The sequence below is a fragment of the Petromyzon marinus genome, chromosome 58 (genome assembly GCF_048934315.1).
Source record: "Petromyzon marinus isolate PM22_M1 ecotype Great Lakes invasive population chromosome 58, UKy_Petmar_22M1.pri1.0, whole genome shotgun sequence".
NCBI lineage: Eukaryota > Metazoa > Chordata > Hyperoartia > Petromyzontiformes > Petromyzontidae > Petromyzon > Petromyzon marinus.
This window is the reverse complement of record NC_133724.1, coordinates 976,101-997,512: the sequence shown is the minus strand read 5'-3', so window position 1 is coordinate 997,512 and position 21,412 is coordinate 976,101. Positions and strand designations below refer to the sequence as shown.

The following is a 21,412-nucleotide window of genomic DNA, read 5'->3' as shown; positions in this document are numbered from 1 at the left end:
AACAACAACACCGTCAACAACAACACCATTAACAACATCATCAACAACAACACCATTAACAACATCAACACCATCAACAACAACACCATCAACATCAACACCATCAACAACAACACCATCAACAACACCATCAACAACACCATCAACAACAACACCATCAACATCAACACCATCAACAACAACACCATCAACAACAACACCATCAACAACAACACCATCAACAACATCATCAACATCAACACCATTAACAACATCATCAACAACACCATCAACAACATCATCATCAACAACACCATCAACAACACCATTAACAACAACACCATCAACAACATCATCAACAACAACACCATTAACAACATCATCAACAACACCATCAACAACATCATCAACAACAACACCATCAACAACAACACCATTAACAACACCATCAACAACAACACCATTAACAACATCACCATCAACAACACCATTAACAACAACACTATTAACAACAACACCATTAACAACACCATTAACAACACCATTAACAACATCAACGCCATCAACAACAACACCATTAACAACATCATCAACAACATCATCAACAACATCATCAACAACAACACCATCAACAACAACATCATCAACAACATCAATAGCATCGAGATGAATAACATCAAGGGAAACATAATAACAACAGCATCATTAGCAACATCGATAACATCAACATCAATAATATCAACAAGAACCCCGATAGCAACATCAACAGCAACATCAACGGTCATGACATCATCGCCAACATCAATAGCGACAATATCAACATTAATGATAACAACATCAACAACATCAACATCATCAACAACAACAACATCAACATCATCAACAACAACAACATCACAGTTGCTCATAGGGACTTGACACTCAGCTCCAGGAGACCGCCTCTCAGGCTGCTACTGCTGATGATGATGATCTTGGTACTGCTGCTGCTACTGCTGCTGCTGATGATGGTGATCTTGGTACTGCTGCTGCTACTGCTGCTGATGATGATGATCTTGGTACTGCTGCTGCTACTGCTGCGGCTGATGATGATGATCTTGGTACTGCTGCTGCTACTGCTGATGATGATCTTGGTACTGCTATTGCTGCTGATGATGATCTTGGTGATGGTGGTGGTGGTGCTGATGATCTTGATGCTGCTGATGATGATGATGATCTTGGTGTTGGTGGTGGTGCTGCTGCTACTGCTGATGATCTTGGTACTGCTATTGTTGCTGCTGCTGATGATGATGATGATGATCTTGGTAGTGGTGGTGCTGCTATTGATGATGATGATGATCTTGGTACTGCTATTGCTGCTGCTGATGATGTTGATCTTGGTGATGGTGGTGCTGCTACTGGTGATGATGATCTTGGTACTGCTATTGCTGCTGATGATGATGATGATCTTGGTGGTGGTGCTGCTGCTGCTACTGATGATGATGATGATCTTGATTTTGATGCTGCTGCTGATGATGATCTTTGTAGTGGTGCTGCTGCTGTTGATGATGATGCTGATGATGATGATATTGATGCTGCTGCTGACAATGATCTTGGTCGTGGTGGTGCTGCTGCTGATGATGATGATCTTTGGTGGTGCCGTGTGTTCCCCAGGCCTGCGGGGACCGCGTCTGCGAGCGCCAGAGAAGAGGAGGAAGAGGAGGCGACGATGATGATGATGAAGAAGGAGGAGGAGGAGGTCGTCGCTCGTGCCGGCTCCTCCGCCGAGGCGTCCGTGCGTGCCCCCCGGGGTCCGTCGCTGTGGCGTGCGCTGTGCCGCTGCTTCGGGGGCTACTTCCTCGTCGGCTCCTTTCTCAAACTCTTCCAGGACCTGCTGCAGTTCATCGGCCCCATGGTGCTCAGGTATCACCGCCACCGCCACCGCCACCGCCGCCACCGCCACCACCATTGCCGCCACCACCACCACCACCATCCACCACCGCCGCCACCACCACCACCATCTACCGCCACCGCCACCCACCACCACCGCCACCACCACCCACCGCCACCCACCGCCACTGCCACCATCGCCGCCACCACCACCGCTGGCACCTTCAACAGAAGCAGTAGCGACAGCACCGTCATCATCATCGTCGTCGTCGTCATTGGCAGTCATCATTGTCAGCATCATCATCGTCAGCAGGATAAATAATAAAATGGAAGTTGTAACGAGCACTCTTTGAGAGAGAGAGAGAGGTGAATGATTCAGAGGCTTAAGAAACACAGACAAATAATCATCTTAGCAATAATTGACATTTGTAATATGGCGAATATCATACGTAGATCCCAGTTTGCCACCATGTATGGAAAGCAGGAAATAGACAGAACCAGCCTGGTACACAGCCAACACTAGGGGGTGAAGGCCAGTTCACCCACTCACTCACCCACTCACCCACTCGCTCACCCACTCCCTCACCCACTCGCTCACACACTCACCCACTTGCTCACCCACTCACCTACTCGCTTACCCATTCACCCACTCACCCACTCACCCACTCACTCACTCACCCACTCACCCACTCGCTCACCAACTCCCTCACCCACTCGCTCACTCACTTACCCACTTGCTCACCTACTCACCTACTCGCTTACCAATTCACCAACTCGCTTACCCATTCACCCACTCACCCACTCACCCACTCACTCTCTCACCCACTCACCCACTTCCTCACCCACTCACCCACTCACCCACTCGCTCACCCACTCGCTCACCCACTTGCTCACACACTCACCCACTCACTCACCCACTCACCCACTCGCTCACTTCCTCACCCACTCACCCACTCCCTCACCCACTCGCTCACTCACCCACCCGAGGTGGTGCTCGTGAAAGGCACTTGCCCCAACAGTCTGTTGAGGCTACACGGGGGATCTTTGTAATCGTTTGCGTGGGCTCCAGCCTGCTGATCCGCCTGGTGGAGAGCCCCGAGACACCGTCGTGGCAGGGATACTCGCTGGCCGTGCTGCTGCTCGTCAGCGCCTGCGTGCAGTCGCTGGTGCTGCAGCAGCACATGCACGTGTGCACCGTGACGGGCATACGGACACGCTCCGCCCTCACTGCCCTCGTCTACAACAAGGTGCGCACACGTACACGCGCGTACACGCACGCGTACACACACACGTACACGCGCGTACACACACGCGTACACACACGTGCGTATACACACACACGTACACGCACGTACACACACGCGTACACACACACACACACGTACACGCACGTACACACACACGCACACGTACACACACGTACACGCACGTACACGTGCGTATACACACACACGTACACGCACGTACACACACGCGTACACGCACGTACACATACGCGTACACACACGCGTACACACACACGTACACACACACGTACACACACGTACACGCACGTACACGCATGTACACACGCGCATACACATGCATACACACACACGTACACACACGTACACGCGCGTATACACACACGTACACACGCGTACACACACACGTACACACACGTACACGCGCATACACACATACAACAACAACCGCCATTCGCCACTAAGCGGCGGTGATGTCACCACGACGCTTGTGCCAGGCTATGTGCACCCTGAGGCCACGTGCAGTGTCGAACGCCCGCTGGCAGGAGGTCACGGGGCAGACCCAGGTGCCACTGGTCGACTGACTGAGATGACTGGCTGATGCACCACCTGTGCCCCCTACTGTGCCAACCTGCTGTGCTTTAGCCACCCGGCGCTCCGCTCGTTGTTGTGAGCGTCGCTCCTCCGCCCTCCGTTGTTGCTGGAGGGCGACTGCCTCCAACTTCCCAGCAGCAGCAGCAGCAGCGTCCTTCACGAGCCGCCGCCCGGCCGAGTTGGGGCCACCATAGTCATAGTCATGGTGCCATCATGGAGCCACCGTGGAGCCATCATGGAGCCACCGTGGTGCCATCATGGAGCCACCGTGGTGCCATCATGGAGCCACCGTGGAGCCACCATGGAGCCACCATGGTGGCTCCATGGTGGCTCCATGGTGTGGCCATGGAGCTACCATGGTGACACCATGGAGCCACCATAGTCATGGTGGCTCCATGGCGACACCGTGGAGCCATCATGGAGCCACCGTGGAGCCGCCTCCGCGATGCTTTCCGGTTTTTCCGTCCCCGCAGTCTCTGGTGATGTCCAACGCGGCGAAGAAGTCGTCGACGGTGGGGGAGATCGTCAACCTCGTGGCCGTGGACGCGCAGAAGTTTAACGAGCTCCCCATCTACCTCAACATGCTGTGGTCCTCCCCGTTCCAGATCGTTCTGGCCATGTACTTCCTATGGCAGGTGAGGGCCGATGGACCGCGTCGTCGCTCACCGTGGGGGGGGTGGTGGTGGCTGGGAGTGGCTACAAACCCCCGGCTGCCGCTCAAGGCCCACCGCCGGTGACGATTACAATGATCTGATTGGCTCGGTTGGCTAGGTACGGCGCGAAAGAAGTTGAGCGTACGTACGTTCCCATAGATCGACTCAAACGAGTACCTGGTGCGTTGCGTAACAACATCACCACCGGGGAGACAAAGGCGGCCGGGCGCGGTGCTGGCCAGCCGCCCCCTCGTGTGCCGCAGTGCCGTCCTGTACAGGCGCTCGCTGACAGCACTTGCCCCAACAACTCTGTTAAGGCTACGCGGGGGATCTTCGTCTTTGTTCGTGTGACAGACGCTCGGTCCGTCGGTCATGGCTGGAGTGGCCATCATGATTCTGCTGATCCCCGTCAACGGCTTCATCGCAGTGAAAACCAGAAGCTTGCAGGTACCCTCGCTGAGACGATGATGGCCGTGCAGTTGATCTTGTTGAAGCCGATGCTGCTGCTGATGCTGCTGCTGCTATTTGTGGTGACGCTGGTGGTGACTGTGCTTGTGCGTGAGTTGACGACGACGCCGACGATGTTGACGATGACGACGCCGTTGATGTTGACGACAATGGTGGCGACGATGACGACGGCGATGACGACGATGACCACGACGACGACGACGACGACGACTACGATGATGACGCCCGATTCTCCCCCTGGCAGACGGAGCAAATGAAGCTGAAGGACCGCCGCGTGAAGCTCATGAACGAGATGCTGGGAGGCATCAAGGTGCTGAAGCTGTACGCCTGGGAGCTCTCCTTCCAGGCCCAGGTGCTCGAGATCAGGAAGCAGGAGCTGAGCACCCTGCGCAAGATGGCCTTCCTCAGCGCCCTCTCCATCTTCTGCTGGGCCTGCGCACCCTTCCTGGTACGCGTTTCCCGGCACGCCCTTCCTGGTACACCCTTCCCGGCACGCCCTTCCCGGCACGCCCTTCCCGGCAGACCCTTCCTGGCATGCCCTACTGAGCTACATAGCTTTTTTTTCAGAAGCGACCTGGCCATCACAAATGATAGCTCAACGAAGTGGTTTATCATCATCACCATCATCACGTGATGGTGGTGATGATGATAAACCAAATACTCTCAGCGCGTGACGATTCTAAATGCTGGAGGGGAAAAGTTCTGACCCCGTGCCCCTGACTGGACAAACGAAAAAACGAGCGAGCGAATGAACGAGCGAGCGAATGAACGAGCGAGCGAATGAATGAACGAATGAACGAGCGAACGAAAGAACGAGCGAGCGAAAGTACGAGCGAGCGAAAGTACGAGCGAGTGAAAGAACGAGCAAGCGAATGAACGAATGAACGAGCGAGTGAACGAGCGAACGAATGAACGAGCGAACGAATGAGCGAGCGAGCGAACAAACGAGCGAGCGAGCGAACAAACGGACGAGTGAACGAATGAACGAGCGAGCGAATGAACGAGCGAGCGAATGAACAACAGTATTCTGCAGGCGCCAGCCGCTCACCCCGACACTTTTAGTTTTGCTGTCCTCCCCCCCCTCCCCCGCACTCCGGCATCGCCTGCGACCGGCGCGCTTGTCCGCGTACGGCGGTGCGGCGCGGGGGAGAGTTGGACGCGCGCGAGGCTCACCGGGCGGGGTGTCGGCGCGCAGGTGGCGCTCACCACGTTCGGCGTCTACGTGTCGGTGGACGCGCGCAACGTGCTGAGCGCCGAGAAGGCGTTCGTGTCGCTCTCGCTCTTCAACATCCTGCGCTTCCCCCTCAACCTGCTGCCCCTCGTCATCTCAAACCTCGTGCAGGTACGGCGCGGACGCGCTGGGGGAGTCGCGTGTGTGGGTGCGTGCGTGCGTGCGTAGGTACATACACACAGACGGATAGATTGTGCGTGCATGCTTACGTACGTACGTATACACGAGGGCGCACACACAATGACAACGTGCAAGATAGGTGACACGCACACGCGCCGATACATGCATGCACGCGAGGCAAAGGTTAGCCTTCATGGAATGTTGGGGCAAGCGCTGTTAGCGAGTCGCACCTGTGAAGGCCGGCACGGCACACGAGGGGGTGGGGGGGGTTGCCAGCACCGCGCCCGGCCGCCTTTGTCTCCCTAGTGACGATGTTTACACACCGCACCAGGTAACTAATTTGAGGCTGAGTCGACCTAGGGGAGGCCCATGACCGGTTTGTGTAATCGTCACCGGTGCCGGCCGTGAGCGGGAATCGAACTCGGGCCGGCGGGTTGGTGGCGCGCGGTGTGGCGCTAAGCGCGGCACCACCGCTCCCCACAGACGCACGCGGTCACACACAAATACAAGTGAACTCCAGTGAACCTTGATCTGAAGCTTTCGTGACTGCAGCAATCCTTACTCTCTGGTTCTTTCGGTAAAGTCACCACGTGGGTAGGAAACTAAAGAAGAGATCACGTCGCTTCGATCGCAACAACAAGCAATCGTCACAACGGCACGCTTCTCCATTTATACTTTCACGCGATCTGACCCAGAAACCTTTATTAAGAACGACTACCGGTCGCGAAAGCCTTCTACGTGTTGGGCTGATGAACTCGCTGGTGAACAGAGTTGGGAGGCCAGGTCGCGTAGCGACGCCAACCGCTGCGGCAGTCTGGAGTCTCGGCGACGCTCCGCGTGGTAGCCCGCCAAAGGCCCTGCTCGGGGACCTTCAGAGAGTAGGGCACGTGCACCCAGCCTGGCACGGGCCGACACGGGCCCTGTGACTCTGCTGGAACCCCTCCCCCCCCACCCCGGGTGAGACCAGGCCAGCGTGTCCCTCAAGAGGCTGCAGGCCTTCCTGTCCCATGAGGAATTGGATCCCAGCAACGTGGAGCGCAACAACGTGGAGCCCGGAGGTGAGAGATGCCGAGGGGCACCGGGAGGGTGCTGAGACTCAGGGCTCCAGGAGACCGGGTCTCAGGGTCTTGAGACTCGGGGCTCCAGGAGACCGGGTCTCAGGGCCTTGTGACTCGGATCCAGGAGACCGGGTCTCAGGGTCTTGAGACTCCGCTCCAGGAGACCGGGTCTCAGGGTCTTGAGACTCGGATCCAGGAGACCGGATCTCAGGGTCTTGAGACTCTGCTCCAGGAGACCGGGTCTCAGGGTCTTGAGACTCCGCTCCAGGAGACCCGGTCTCAGTGTCTTGAGACTCTGCTCCAGGAGACCGGGTCTCAGGGTCTTGAGACTCCGCTCCAGGAGACCGGGTCTCAGGGTCTTGAGACTCTGCTCCAGGAGACCGGATCTCAGGGTCTTGAGACTCTGCTCCAGGAGACCGGGTCTCAGGGTCTTGAGACTCGGCTCCAGGAGACCGGGTCTCAGGGTCTTGTGACTCGGGGCTCAAGGAGACCGGGTCTCAGGGTGCTGAGACTCTCTGAATGTGTGTGCGTCTCTCCGTGCAGTGAGCATCAGCATCACGAATGGGACGTTCAAGTGGGATCGGTGCGATGCCCCGGTCTTACACAAGTAAGCAGCAGCATCAGACAGCAACGCCTGCTGCAGCAGCAGCAGCAGCGCCTGCTGCAGCAGCATCAGACAGCAGCGCCTGCTGCAGCTGCAGCAGCAGCAGCATTGTCACTCGCGTCAACTGCGGCGTTGAGTCTAAAACGAAACTATTGAAACAACTTTTTATTTTACCTGGTAAGGTCCACCGAGCTGCATGGCTCTTGTTCAGAAGCGACCTGACCACAAGTGATAGCCCAGTGAAGTGGCTCATCACGATGTGGAAATTTATAGCAGAAGCCAAATACTCTGAACGCACACCGATTATAAATGGGAGAGAGACACGCAGACTCCAAATATACAGCAGCAGCAGCAGGCATCAGGGTTGGGATCGAACCCACGACCTCCTGCGTACCAGGCAAAGGAGTTAACATCTCGTAGCCAGCGTGGCCACGCCCGAGTCAAGCCGGGGTGCCGGGTGACCGCTGTTTTAGCGACGGCAATTTGACTCGCATGCGGTGACTTCGTGCTGGGATGCGGACAAAGCAGCGGAAGCTTGTCGTTGACGTGGGGGTCGTGTCGCGACGCACGCACCGCTGTGTGTGTGCGCGTGTGTCTACGCTGTGCGTGCGTGATGTGTGTGCACGTGATGTGTGTCTACGCTGTGCGTGCGTGCTGTGTGTGTGCGCGTGATGTGTGTCTATGCTGTGCGTGCGTGCGTGCTGTGTGCGCGTGATGTGTGTGTGCTGTGTGCGTGTGTCTACGCTGTGCGTGCGTGATGTGTGTGCGTGCTGTGTGTGTGCTGTGTGCGTGTGTCTACGCTGTGCGTGCGTGATGTGTGTGCGCGTGTGTCTACGCTGTGCGTGCGTGCGTGCTGTGTGTGTGCTGTGTGCGTGTGTCTACACTGTGCGTGCGTGCTGTGTGCACGTGATGTGTGTGCGTGATGTGTGCGTGTGTCTACGCTGTGTGATGTGATGCGTGCTGTGTGCGTGCTGTGTGTGATGTGTGTGTGTGATGTGTATGTGATGTGATGTGTGTGTGATGTGTGTGTGATGTGTGTGTGATGTGTGTGTGATGTGTGTGTGATGTGTGTGTGTGATGTGTGTGTGTGATGTGTGTGTGTGATGTGTGTGTGTGCTGCACGTGCCACTTGTGCGTCTGGCAGCATCGCGCTGCGCGTGCCCGAGGGCTCGCTGGTGGCGGTGGTCGGGGACGTGGGCAGCGGGAAGTCCTCGCTCATCTCCGCAATCCTCGGGGAGATGGAGCTGGTGGAGGGCCGCGTCTCCGTGCGGGTGAGCCGAGCGGACAGTTGGGGGGGGAGGGTGGGGGGGGGGGTGCGGGGAGGGGGGCGGGGGGGGTAGAGACAACTAAATGAAACATGTTTTGCGAGTTTGGTTTTGGCTCCCTGTCTTTAACCCGCGTGTGGCCCCCGCTTCTGTGGGGCGGCGAGCCCCAAATCGTCCCCCCCCCCCCTTCCCTGGGCCCTGTCGCGCGTCGGGGGTTGGGGGGGGGGGGCGCTCGCGTTGATTTGCACAAAAAACAAAATTTCGTTTCGGGCGACCGTTTCCCGCTCGAGTTATTTCCACCTCCGCGGCCGCCGTGCAGGGCTCCGTGGCCTACGTGCCGCAGCAGGCCTGGATCCAGAGCGGCACCGTCCGCAGCAACGTGCTCTTTGGGCGCGACATGGACGAGGCCCGCTACCGCCACGTGCTGGACACGTGCGCGCTGCTGCCGGACCTCGAGTTGCTGGCGGGAGGGGACGAGACGGAGATCGGAGAGAAGGTTCTCCTCCTCCTCCTCCTCCTCCCTCCTCCCCCTCCTCCCCCCTCCTCCTCCTCCCCCTCCTCCTCCTCCCCCTCCTCCTCCTCCTCCTCCCCCTCCCTCCTCCTCCTCCTCCCCCTCCTCCTCCTTCCCCCTCCTCCTCCCTCCTCCCTCGTCCTCCTCCTCCCTCCCTCCTCCCTCCTCCCTCCCCCTCCTCCTCCCTCCGCCTCCCTCCTCATCCTCCCCCTCCTCCCTCCTCCCTCCCTCCCCCTCCTCCCTCCCCCTCCTCCCCCCTCCTCCCCCTCCTCCCCCTCCTCCTCCCCCTCCTCCCCCTCCTCCTCCCTCCCCCTCCTCCCTCCTCCTCCCTCCTCCTCCCTCCTCCTCCCTCCCCTTCCGCCGACGACTCTGCCACCGCGTGCCAACCGTGTGCCACTCCACCGCCTCTGCGTGCCACTCCCTCCACCGCCACCACGTGCCACCCCACCCATCCACCGCATGTCACTCCCCTTCCTCGTGATCCTTGTTTTGGTTTCATTCCGAGAGGCAGGTAACGCCGATCGTGTGTGTGTATCTGTGTGTGTGTGTATCTGTGTGTGTGTGTGTATCTCCGTGTGTGTGTGTATATATCTGTGTGTGTGTGTATATCTGTGTGTGTGTGTATCTGTGTGTGTGTGTGTATCTGTGTGTGTGTAGGTGTGTGCATCTGTGTGTGTGTGTGTGTGTATCTGTGTGTGTATCTGTGTGTGTCTCCGTGTGTGTGTGTGTATCTGTGTGTGTGTGTGTGTATCTGTGTGTGTGTGTGTATCTGTGTGTGTGTATCTGTGTGTGTGTGTATCTGTGTGTGTGTGTATCTGTGTGTGTGTATCTGTGTGTGTGTGTCTCCGTGTGTGTGTCTGTGTGTATCTGTGTGTGTGTGTATCTGTGTGTGTGTGTGTATCTGTGTGTGTATCTGTGTGTGTGTCTCCGTGTGTGTGTATCTGTGTGTGTGTCTCCGTGTGTGTGTATCTGTGTGTGTGTATCTGTGTGTGTGTATCCGTGTGTGTGTGTATCTGTGTGTGTGTATCTGTGTGTGTGTATCTGTGTGTTTGTATCTGTGTGTGTGTATCTGTGTGTGTGTGTATCTGTGTGTGTGTGTCTCCGTGTGTGTGTCTGTGTGTATCTGTGTGTGTGTGTATCTGTGTGTGTGTGTGTATCTGTGTGTGTGTATCTCCGTGTGTGTGTGTGTGTGTCTCCGTGTGTGTGTCTGTGTGTGTGTCTCTGTGTGTGTGTGTATCTCCGTGTGTGTGTGTGTATCTGTGTGTATCTCCGTGTGTGTGTGTGTGTCTCCGTGTGTGTGTCTGTGTGTGTGTCTCCGTGTGTGTGTATCTGTGTGTGTGTATCTGTGTGTCTATGACGTCTCTTGGCCAAACCCCAATTGGCGGAGCCAGGAGATTGAATACCTACCCTCGGGGCTACTCCAGAAACAACGAAAAGCCACTACGGGTGGCCACGTGGAATGTTCGAACGCTCACTGCAGAGGAGAGGCTGCCACTCCTCTGTCGGGAGCTGGACCGGTACCGCCTGGATCTATGCGGCATTCAGGAGGTCCGGTGGACCGGCTCTGGCTCCTGCCATCATGAGGGGTGGACAGTCCTCTACTCGGGGCAGCAGACTGCCAAACAACAGGGTGTGGGTCTTCTTTTGAACAAAAGAATGAAGGGGGCGTGGGCGCGTGGCGGTGAGGTGTGGGAAGCTGTAAGCCCCAGGCTACTTTGGGCTCGCCTTCCCATCAACCGGGGGCGAGGAATGGTGGTCGTGGTTACTTATGCCCCCACCGAAGATGAACATCCGTGCAGGGATGCAGGCAAAGCCAATGAGTCAGATGCCTTCTATGACCTCCTGTCACAGGTGCTGGCTAAAGTGGCCCCTCGGGATAGAGTCATCATGTTGGGTGACTTCAATGCCCGAGTTGGTCATGATACTGGCACCTGGTCTGGAGTGATTGGAGGGCATGGGCCAGATTAGCTCAATAACAACGGTAGGAGGCTGCTAGATTTTTGTGCAGCCCATGGGCTTGTAATTACCAACACGCTGTTCCGGCATCGGCGCATCCACACAACATCATGGATGCATGCCGGGTCCAAGCAAGAACATCTGCTGGACTACATAGTGACGGACCAGCGAATGCGAGCCCATGTCCTTGACACCAGGACCTACCGTGGAGCTGATCTGCCCTCTGACCATCGACTAGTCATCTGTAAGATGCGCCTGCCATTCTTCCACTCCGGTGGTGGGTGTACACCCAGGACCCCATTCCAACCTAAAGTGGCCTGGTCTCAGTTAGCTGATGAAAGTTGCAAGCGAGAATTTCATCATCGCTTGCGGCTGGGGTTGGCATCGTCCCCCACTTCTCCTGATGTCGAGGGTAAATGGGCGAGGTTTAGGACTGTGACTCATGCAGCTGCAATGGCTGCTTTGGGTATGCGGTCCACTGTCATCGGCTACAGAATCCCACGTCAGAGAATGAGGAGGCTTACCGCAGCCTTCGCTCGGAGGTTCGGAGAGCCGTGAGGCGCTGCAAGGATGGGTGGTGGTCGCGGGTTGCTGAGGAGATGGAGTCTGCCTCAGTGGCCCGTGATCACAAATCTCTATTTAACTCCATCAAAAAAGTAACCTGCAGCGCCACACCTATTACCATCATTAGGGGAAAAAACGGTGATCCAATCTCCGACCCCCAGGAACAGGTTTGCAGATTTGCTGAGCATTTCTGTGAGGTCCTGGGGGAGGGAAAATCCCTCAGCCAGGAAAACATCGTGGCACAAAGTGAGGATGACCCTGCTGAGGCTGCGGTGCCTCAAATATTGGAAGAAGTCACCCCCTGTGAGTGGCTGGCTGAGGTGCAATCTGCTGAGGAAGTATTGAAGGCGATCCGGAGTCTGAGACCAGGAAAGGCAGTGGGCAGAGATGATCTCCCAAGCGAAATGCTGAGGGAGGGTGGCGTTTGTGCACAGACTGCCCTATATGACATCATAACAACAGTCTGGACCACTGGACGGGTTCCGCAGGATTGGAAGGATGCCCTGGTGGTCCCCCTTTTTAAGAAGGGGGACCACACAGACTGTAACAACTACAGGGGCATCTCACTCCTCAGTGTGCCGGGAAAGGTCCTGGCAAGGATTATTCAGCATCGCCTTGCCAGGCACGCTGAGGAGAGGCTTGCGGAGCCCCAATGCGGTTTCAGGAAAGGGCGGTCCTGCACAGATGCCATATTTTCTGTCCGTCTGCTACAGCAGAGGTGTAGGGAATTCCAACAAGACCTACATCTCTGCTTTATTGACCTGGTCAAGGCCTATGATACCATCAGTAGGCCTGGGCTCTGGGTCGTTCTTCGTGCTTTTGGAGTACCTGACCCTCTGCTCACGATCATTAAGGACCTTCATGATGGTGAGCGGGCCCGGGTAAAACTACGTGGCCGGGAGTCAGAGCCATTCCTTGTACACCTTGGGGTGCGACAGGGATGTCCTCTGGCTCCCACATTATTTAACATCTATTTTGACCACGTAGTTCGTGAAGCCTTCAATAGCTGTACCGGGGGAATCTCCATATGGTACAGATATAATGGGAGGCTAATCGATGCCCGGGTGCGGTCAAGGGATGGCTCGCTATTGCTCAACCACGTTATGTATGCTGATGATTTGGTAATAGCTGCTCAGTCAGAGGAGGAGTTGGAGACGCTGCTGCTGAGACTGGAGCGTGCCACTAAGAGGTGGGGCCTTACCATCAGCCCCACCAAAACTAAGCACCTGCCTGGGTATTTTGTACCATCGGACACTCCACCCCCACAACTCCCAATCGGTGATGGGGCAGTTGTGGAGAGAGTGGAGAGTTTCCCATACCTGGGTAGTGTGCTTATGACTGGCTCCAGTTTAACTGCAGAGGTCTCACTCCGAATCAGTCGAGCGGCAATATCTTTTCATCGGTTGCGTAACGCTGTGTGGAAGCTACCTGGTCTGTCGCTCCGCACTAAGCTTCAGGTCTTCTCAGCCACGGTCATTCCCTCCCTTCTCTACGCTTGCGAAACGTGGACCCCCCTAATGGAACATCTTCGCCGGTTAGAAACATTTAGGCTGGCCTGCCTACGATCCATCCTGGGTTTAACCAGACTGGATTGTGTGAGGAGCTCACAAATCCTTGAAAGATCTGGGCAGGGTCCCATTGGTGAGCTCCTCCGGCAGGCAAGGCTGCGATGGCTGGGTCATGTAGCCTGCATGCCCAGCCACCGCATGCCGAAACAGCTTTTGTTTGGCCAGATCGAGGGGGCTAAACGGGCGCGGCACGGGCTAGAGAAGAGATGGAGTGATGTGGTACAGGAGGACGTGGAGCTGAGTGGACTTGCCGATGACTGGTACCAGCGGTGTCAAGATCGGCCTCTGTGGAGGAGGCTCGTGAAGGATGCTACTGGGCAGTTGGAGGCAGTCGCCCTCCAACAACAACGGAGGGCGGAGGAGCGACGCTCAGAACAACGAGCGGAGCGCCGGGTGGCTAAAGCACAGCAGGTTGGCACAGTAGGGGGCACAGGTGGTGCATCAGCCAGTCATCTCAGTCAGTCGACCCGTGGCACCTGGGTCTGCCCCGTGACCTCCTGCCAGCGGGCGTTCGACACTTCACGTGGCCTCATGGTGCACATAGCCTGGCACAAGCGTCGTGGTGACGTCACCGTCACTTAGTGGCGAATGGCGTTTGTTGTTTGTTGTTGTTGTTGTGTGTGTGTGTGTATCTGTGTGTGTGTCTCCGTGTGTGTGTATCTGTGTGTGTGTATGTGTGTGTGTGTATCTGTGTGTGTGTCTGTGTGTGTGTGTATCTGTGTGTGTGTATCTGTGTGTGTGTGTATCTCCGTGTGTGTATGTGTGTGTGTGCATCTGTGTGTGTGTCTGTGTGTGTGTGTGTATCTGTGTGTGTGTGTATCTCCGTGTGTGTGTATCTGTGTGTGTATCTCCGTGTGTGTGTGTGTGTGTCTCTGTGTGTGTGTCGGTGTGTGTGTTTCCGTGTGTGTGTGTGTATCTCAGTGTGTGTGTGTCTCCGTGTGTGTGTATCTCCGTGTGTGTGTGTATATGTGTGTGTGTATCTGTGTGTGTATCTCAGTGTGTGTGTATCTGTGTGTGTGTATCTCAGTGTGTGTGTATCTGTGTGTGTGTATCTGTGTGTGTGTATCTCAGTGTGTGTATCTTGGGGGAGCGATAGTGTAGCGGTTAGCGCGCTGCGCTATGAACCTGGCGACCCCGGTTCGATTCCCGCTCACGGCCAACACCAGTGACGATTATCTGAACCGGTCCCGGGCCTCCCCTAGGTCGACTCAGCCTCAAATGAGTACCTGGTGCGGTGTGTAAACATTGCCACTGGGGAGACAAAGGCGGTCGGGCGTGGTGCTGGCCACCCACCCCCTCGTGTACCGTTCCGGCCTTCATAGGTGCTCGCTAACAGCACTTGCCCCAACAGTCTGTTAAGGCTATATGGGGGATCTTTGTCTTTGTTTGTGTATCTCAGTGTGTGTGTATCTGCGTGTGTGTATCTGTGTGTGTGTATCTGTGTGTGTGTGTATCTCAGTGTGTGTGTATCTGCGTGTGTGTATCTGTGTGTGTGTATCTGTGTGTGTGTGTATCTCCGCGTGTATCTCCCGCAGGGGATCAACTTGTCGGGGGGCCAGCGCCAGCGCGTGTCGCTGGCGCGTGCCGCCTACGGAGCGCAATCCGCGTCGCTGCTGCTGCTGGACGACCCCCTCTCCGCCGTCGACGCGCACGTGGGCAGCAGCCTCTTCCGGCGCGTCGTGGCCCACGGGGGGCTGCTGCACGGCAAGGTGGGGGGCGGGGGCGGGGGCGGGGGGCGGAGCGACGCTCGCGGCGACGCGCGGCGAGTTGGCGCGGCCGGGGGCGCCGGCGGCGCATCCGTCGGCCGTCTCGGCCGGCCGACTCCACGGCAGGGAGACGCGCGAACTCGGGCGCCGGGGTCGGGGCAGAACCGGCGACCTCCCACGTCGCCGGCGAGGCGGCTGACGCCTGTCGCGTGCACGCCCCCCCCCCCCCCCCCCCCCACGCCGCAGACGCGCGTGCTGGTGACCCACGCCGTGGGCGTGCTGCCCTCCGTCGACCTCATCGTCGTGCTGTCCGGCGGCCGCGTCACGGAGTGCGGCTCCCACTCCGAGCTGCTGGCCCGCGACGGCGCCTTCGCCGAGTTCCTGCGCAGGCACGGCCAAGGCGAGTCGCGGTCCCGCTCACCCTCGCTCGCGGCCGAACCCAGAGACTAGCCCTGGCCCTAGCGCGGAGTCTGATCCAGAGTCTAGCCCTGGCCCTAGCGCGGAGTCTGATCCAGAGACTAGCCCTGGCCCTAGCGCGGAGTCTGATCCAGAGTCTAGCCCTGGCCCTAGCGCGGAGTCTGATCCAGAGTCTAGCCCTGGCCCTAGCGCGGAGTCTGATCCAGAGACTAGCCCTGGCCCTAGCGCGGAGTCTGATCCAGAGTCTAGCCCTGGCCCTAGCGCGGAGTCTGATCCAGAGTCTAGCCCTGGCCCTAGCGCGGAGTCTGATCCAGAGTCTAGCCCTGGCCCTAGCGCGGAGTCTGATCCAGAGTCTAGCCCTGGCCCTAGCGCGGAGTCTGACCGTAGCCCTGGGTCTGAGCTTCAGCCTAACCCAAAACTCGACAAATCAACCCCGAACTTGGCCCTAACCCGAACTCTGAGCTGTTAGTACGTTGTTCCTGGCCCGGAACCTAACATCCAACCACCCAACACAACCACAACACCCAACACTCCCCCCTCTCCCCCCCACGTGACTCCACACCGAGCCCCCTGCCCCCCCCACGTGACTCCACACCGAGTCCCCTGCTCCCCCCCCCCACGTGACTCTTCACCGAGTCCCCTGCTCCCCCCCTCCCCCACGTGACTCTTCACCGAGTCCCCTGCTCCCCGTTTCCCCGCCCCACAGAACCGACCGCGGCTCCTGACAACGATAGCGCCACCAACGCCACCACCGCCTCCACCACCACCGCCACCACCGCCACTACCGCCACCACCACCGGCGCCACCACCGGCGCCACCACCGCCACCACCACCGGCGCCACCACCGGCGCCACCACCGCCACCGGCGCCACCACCGGCGCCAGCGCGCCGCCGGACGTGCGCAGGTACCGCCCAGAGCCGTCGCCGCACCGGCCTGCCCAGCTCCCTGCTGCTGATGCTGATGATGCTGTTGTTGCTGCTGCTGATGATGATGATGCTGCTGCTACTGATGACGCTGTTTCTGCTGCCGATGATGCTGATGATGGTGACACTGAAGATGACACTGATGATGATGCTGCTGCTGATGATGATGCTGTTTCTGCTGCCGATGATGCTTATGATGATGATGACACTGAAGATGACACTGAAGATGACACTGATGATGCTGTTGATGCTGATGATGATGCTGTTGCTGCTGCTGCTGCTGATGATGATGCTGATGATGATGATGATGCTGCTGCTGCTGATGATGATGCTGATGATGCTGCTGATGATGATGATGATGCTGCTGCTGCTGATGATGATGATGATGTTAATGATGATGATGATGTTCACCTTGCATGTCCGTCTCAGCCTGAAGTCGCAGACCTCGTCGGGCGGCCGGTCGGACAACGAGGTGGGCGAGGAGGTGAAGGAACGCCTGGTGCAAGACGAGAAGATGGAGACTGGCAGAGTAGGGACGACAACAACACCACAACAACACAACAACACAACAACAACACAACAACACCACAACAACACCACAACAACACAACAACACCACAACAATACCACAACAACAACAACACAACACCACAACAACAACACAACAACAACACAACACCACAACAACACAACAACACCACAACAATACCACAACAACAACAACACAACACCACAACAACAACACAACAACACAACAACAACACAACACCACAACAACACAACAACACCACAACAACAACACAACAACACCACAACAACAACACCACAACAACACAACAACAACAACACCACAACAACAACACAACAACACCACAACAACACAACAACACAACAACACCACAACAACAACACAACAACAACACCACAACAACACCACAACAACACCACAACAACACCACAATAACAACACCACAACAACACCACAACAACACAACAACAACACAACAACACCACAACAACAACACAACAGCAACACCACAACAACACCACAACAACAACACCACAACAACACAACAACACCACAACAACACAACAACACCACAACACCACCACAACAACAACACCACAACAACACAACAACAACACAACAACACCACAACAACAACACAACAACACAACAACACCACAACAACACAACAACACCACAACAACAACACAACAACAACACCACAACAACACAACAACACCACAACAACAACACAACAACACCACAACACCACAACAACAACACAACAACAACACCACAACAATACCACAGCAACAACACAACAACACAACAACACCACAACACCACAACAACAACACAACAACACCACAACACCACCACAACAACACCACAACAACACCACAACAACAACACCACAACAACAACACAACAACACCACAACAACAACACAACAACACCACAACAACAACACCACTACAACAACACCACAACAACAACACCACCACAACAACAACACAACACAACAACACAACAACAACACCACCACAACAACACCACAACAACACCACAACAACACCACAACACCACAACAACACCACAATAACAACACCACAACACCACAACAACACCACAACAACACAACAACACCACAACAACACAACAACAACAACAACACCACAACACCACAACAACACAACAACACCACAACAACACAACAACACCACAACAACACAACACCACAACAACAACACAGACAAAGGCCCCCCTTGTAGCCCGCATGAGGCTATTGGGGCAAGGGCTGTTAGCGAGTAGCGTGGTGCTGCCCACCCACCCACTTGCCCCTACAGCCTGTTAAGGCTACACGGGGGATCTTTGTCTTTGCAGCGGTTAGCACACCATGCTACGAACCCGGCGACCCAAGTTCGATTCCCGCTCACCAAACACCGGTGACGATTATCGGTCCTGGGCCTCCCCTAGGGTGCCTCAGCCGCAAACGAGCACCTGGTGCGGTGTGTAGTAAACATCGCCACTGGGGAGACAAAGGCGGCCGGGCGCGGTGCTGGCCACCCACCCCCTCGTGCGCCGCAGCGCCGGCCTTCACAGGTGCTGCTCGCTGGCAGCACTCGCCCCTACGGCCTGTTGAGGCTACACGAGTGGGTGGGGCCCCTTTGCCTTTGTGCGCGCGTGCGTGCGTAGGTGAGCTTGGCGGTGTACCAGCAGTACGGGCGCGCTGTGGGGGCCCCGCTGGCGCTGTGCGTGGCGCTGCTGTACGCGCTGCAGGGCGCCGCCACCGTGGGCCAGGGCGTGTGGCTGAGCGACTGGACGGGCGACGCCGTGGTGAACGGCACGCAGGGCGGCACCGGGCCCCGGCTCGCCGTCTACGCGGCGCTCGGATTCACGCAGGGCGAGCGGGCGCACGCACGCACGCACGCACGCACGCAGAGACAAAGGTCCCCCGTGTAGCCTGTGACACACTGACGGGGCAAGTGCTGTTGGCGGGCACCTTTGAAGGCCCGGAACGGCACACGAGGGGGTGGGTGGCCAGCACCACGCCCGGCCGCCTTTGTCTCCCTAGTGGCGATGTTTAAGCACCACACCAGGTACTCGTTTGAGGCTGAGTCGACCTAGGGGAGGCAAAGGAGCCGGTTTAAATAATCGTCACCGGTGTTGGCCGTGAGCGTAAATGGAACTCGGGTCGCCGGGTTCGTAGCGGAGCGTAGCGCTAACCGCTCCCCCACCGCTCCCCCACCGCTCCCCCACACGCATGCACACACAAAGACGGCTGGAGTCAGACTCTGTATTTCGCCTGGAGGAGGAATCCGATGAGTTTTAAAGCTCTTTGTTCACGGATGTCCAGTAGGGGCACGGGGGGCTTGGGACGTTACAACAAACACAATAATCTGAATATTAGTTACAACACACCGCTGTGCTGTACTAGTCACTAATTAGCACGTTTTGTGCACGTGACAAACCTTACTAATTGTCTGTGTCGGGTGCTGGTGGGTTAACGGCACTTTTATATTTACGCCATCAACCCGTTAAACATTTATTATGAATACGAGTTAAACACATTCAGCTTGGGTGACCCCAATGTGACCCCGGTGTGTGACCCCACGTGCCCCCCACGTTACCCCCACGTGACCCCGGTGTGTGACCCCCACGTGACCCCGGTGTATGACCCCCACGTGACCCCGCGTGGTGCGCCTTGAGGCCGTCACTCGAAGCGTGGGAGGCTCTCGGCAGGAGGAGGTCACGGGACAGACCCAAGCGCCACCACCACCACCACCGTCGCCACCACCACCACCACCACCGTCACCACCACCGTCACCACCGCCACCACCACCACCACCACTGCCACCACCACTGCCACCACCACCACCATCACCGCCACCACCACCACCGTCGCCACCACCGCCACCACCACCCCACGTGACACCCCGGGCATGACCTCGGCGTACCCACCCCACGTGACCCCGGCGTGACCCCCCCCCCCCCGCACGTGACCTCTCGTGACCCAGGCCTCATGGTGCTGCTCTACATCGTGCTGGGCAGGGGCGTGGGGATGCTGCGCGCCTCCAAGCGCCTCCACGCCGACGCCCTCATACGCGTGCTCCGCTCGCCGGCGCGGTTCTTCGAGGCCACCCCCACCGGTGAGCGCCCGGCGACGAGCCAAAGGCGAAGGTCCCCCCCCCACCGTGTAGCCTCAACAGACCGTTGGGGCAAGTGCCGTCCGCGAGTGGCACCACCTATAAGGGGGGGGGGGGCGGGGGAGGTCACAGGACAGACTCAAGAGCCACCACCACCACTGACACCACCATCACCGTCACCACCGCCACTACCACCAATACCCATACCCACCATTCGCCACTAAGTGACGGTGATGTCACCACGGCGCCTGTGCCAGGCAAGGTGCACTGCCACCACCACCCCCACTGCTAATGAACGCTCTGGGCGTCTTCTCCCCCCCACTGCCGGCTCTGTGGGGTGCAGGACGATTGCTCAACCGCTTTGGCCGGGATGTGGACTCGCTGGACACGCTGGTGCCCGAGAACCTGGACGCGTGGCTGCGTTGCTTCTGCTACACCCTCGCCACGCTCATGATCATCAGCATCGCCACGCCGACCTTCCTGCTCGCCGCCACGCCGCTCGCCATCGCCTACTGGTTCATACAGGTGGGGCGCTCCGTCCCCTACTGGGTCGTACAGGTGGGGCGCTCCGTCCCCTACTGGTTCATACAGGTGGGGCGCTCCGTCCCCTACTGGGTCGTACAGGTGGGGCGCTCCGTCCCCTACTGGTTCATACAGGTGGGGCGCTCCGTCCCCTACTGGTTCATACAGGTGGGGCGCTCCGTCCCCTACTGGTTCATACAGGTGGGGCGCTCCGTCCCCTACTGGGTCATACAGGTGGGGCGCTCCGTCCCCTACTGAGTCATACAGGTGGGGCGCTCCGTCCCCTACTGGGTCGTACAGGTGGGGCGCTCCGTCCCCTACTGGTTCATACAGGTGGGGCGCTCCGTCCCCTACTGGGTGGTACAGGTGGGGCGCTCCGTCCCCTACTGGGTCATACAGGTGGGGCGCTCACAATGTAATGCGACACAATTCCAGTGCGATAGACAATGCAATGCGACACAACCACACCGCGACGCAACACAACGACACCGCGACGCAACAACGCGAT

The 21,412-nt window shown here is 57.4% G+C and overlaps 1 protein-coding gene across 5 annotated transcripts in view; it reads left to right on the top strand.

Moving 5' to 3' along the window:
* LOC116955202 (multidrug resistance-associated protein 1) overlaps positions 1 to 21,412 on the top strand; it is a 98,542-nt gene that overhangs the window by 56,301 nt on the left and 20,829 nt on the right. For all 5 annotated transcript variants that reach the window (XM_076052809.1, XM_076052811.1, XM_076052810.1 and 2 more), the window contains 17 exons: positions 1,630 to 1,878; positions 2,915 to 3,092; positions 4,157 to 4,318; positions 4,691 to 4,783; positions 5,049 to 5,252; positions 6,000 to 6,146; positions 7,123 to 7,213; positions 7,757 to 7,820; positions 8,962 to 9,088; positions 9,402 to 9,578; positions 15,217 to 15,390; positions 15,634 to 15,787; positions 16,511 to 16,709; positions 17,158 to 17,257; positions 18,932 to 19,139; positions 20,254 to 20,385; positions 20,726 to 20,907. In XM_076052809.1, the coding sequence (XP_075908924.1) occupies positions 1,630 to 1,878; positions 2,915 to 3,092; positions 4,157 to 4,318; positions 4,691 to 4,783; positions 5,049 to 5,252; positions 6,000 to 6,146; positions 7,123 to 7,213; positions 7,757 to 7,820; positions 8,962 to 9,088; positions 9,402 to 9,578; positions 15,217 to 15,390; positions 15,634 to 15,787; positions 16,511 to 16,709; positions 17,158 to 17,257; positions 18,932 to 19,139; positions 20,254 to 20,385; positions 20,726 to 20,907 (2,641 nt within the window). The remainder of the gene's footprint in view (positions 1 to 1,629; positions 1,879 to 2,914; positions 3,093 to 4,156; positions 4,319 to 4,690; positions 4,784 to 5,048; positions 5,253 to 5,999; positions 6,147 to 7,122; positions 7,214 to 7,756; positions 7,821 to 8,961; positions 9,089 to 9,401; positions 9,579 to 15,216; positions 15,391 to 15,633; positions 15,788 to 16,510; positions 16,710 to 17,157; positions 17,258 to 18,931; positions 19,140 to 20,253; positions 20,386 to 20,725; positions 20,908 to 21,412) is intronic.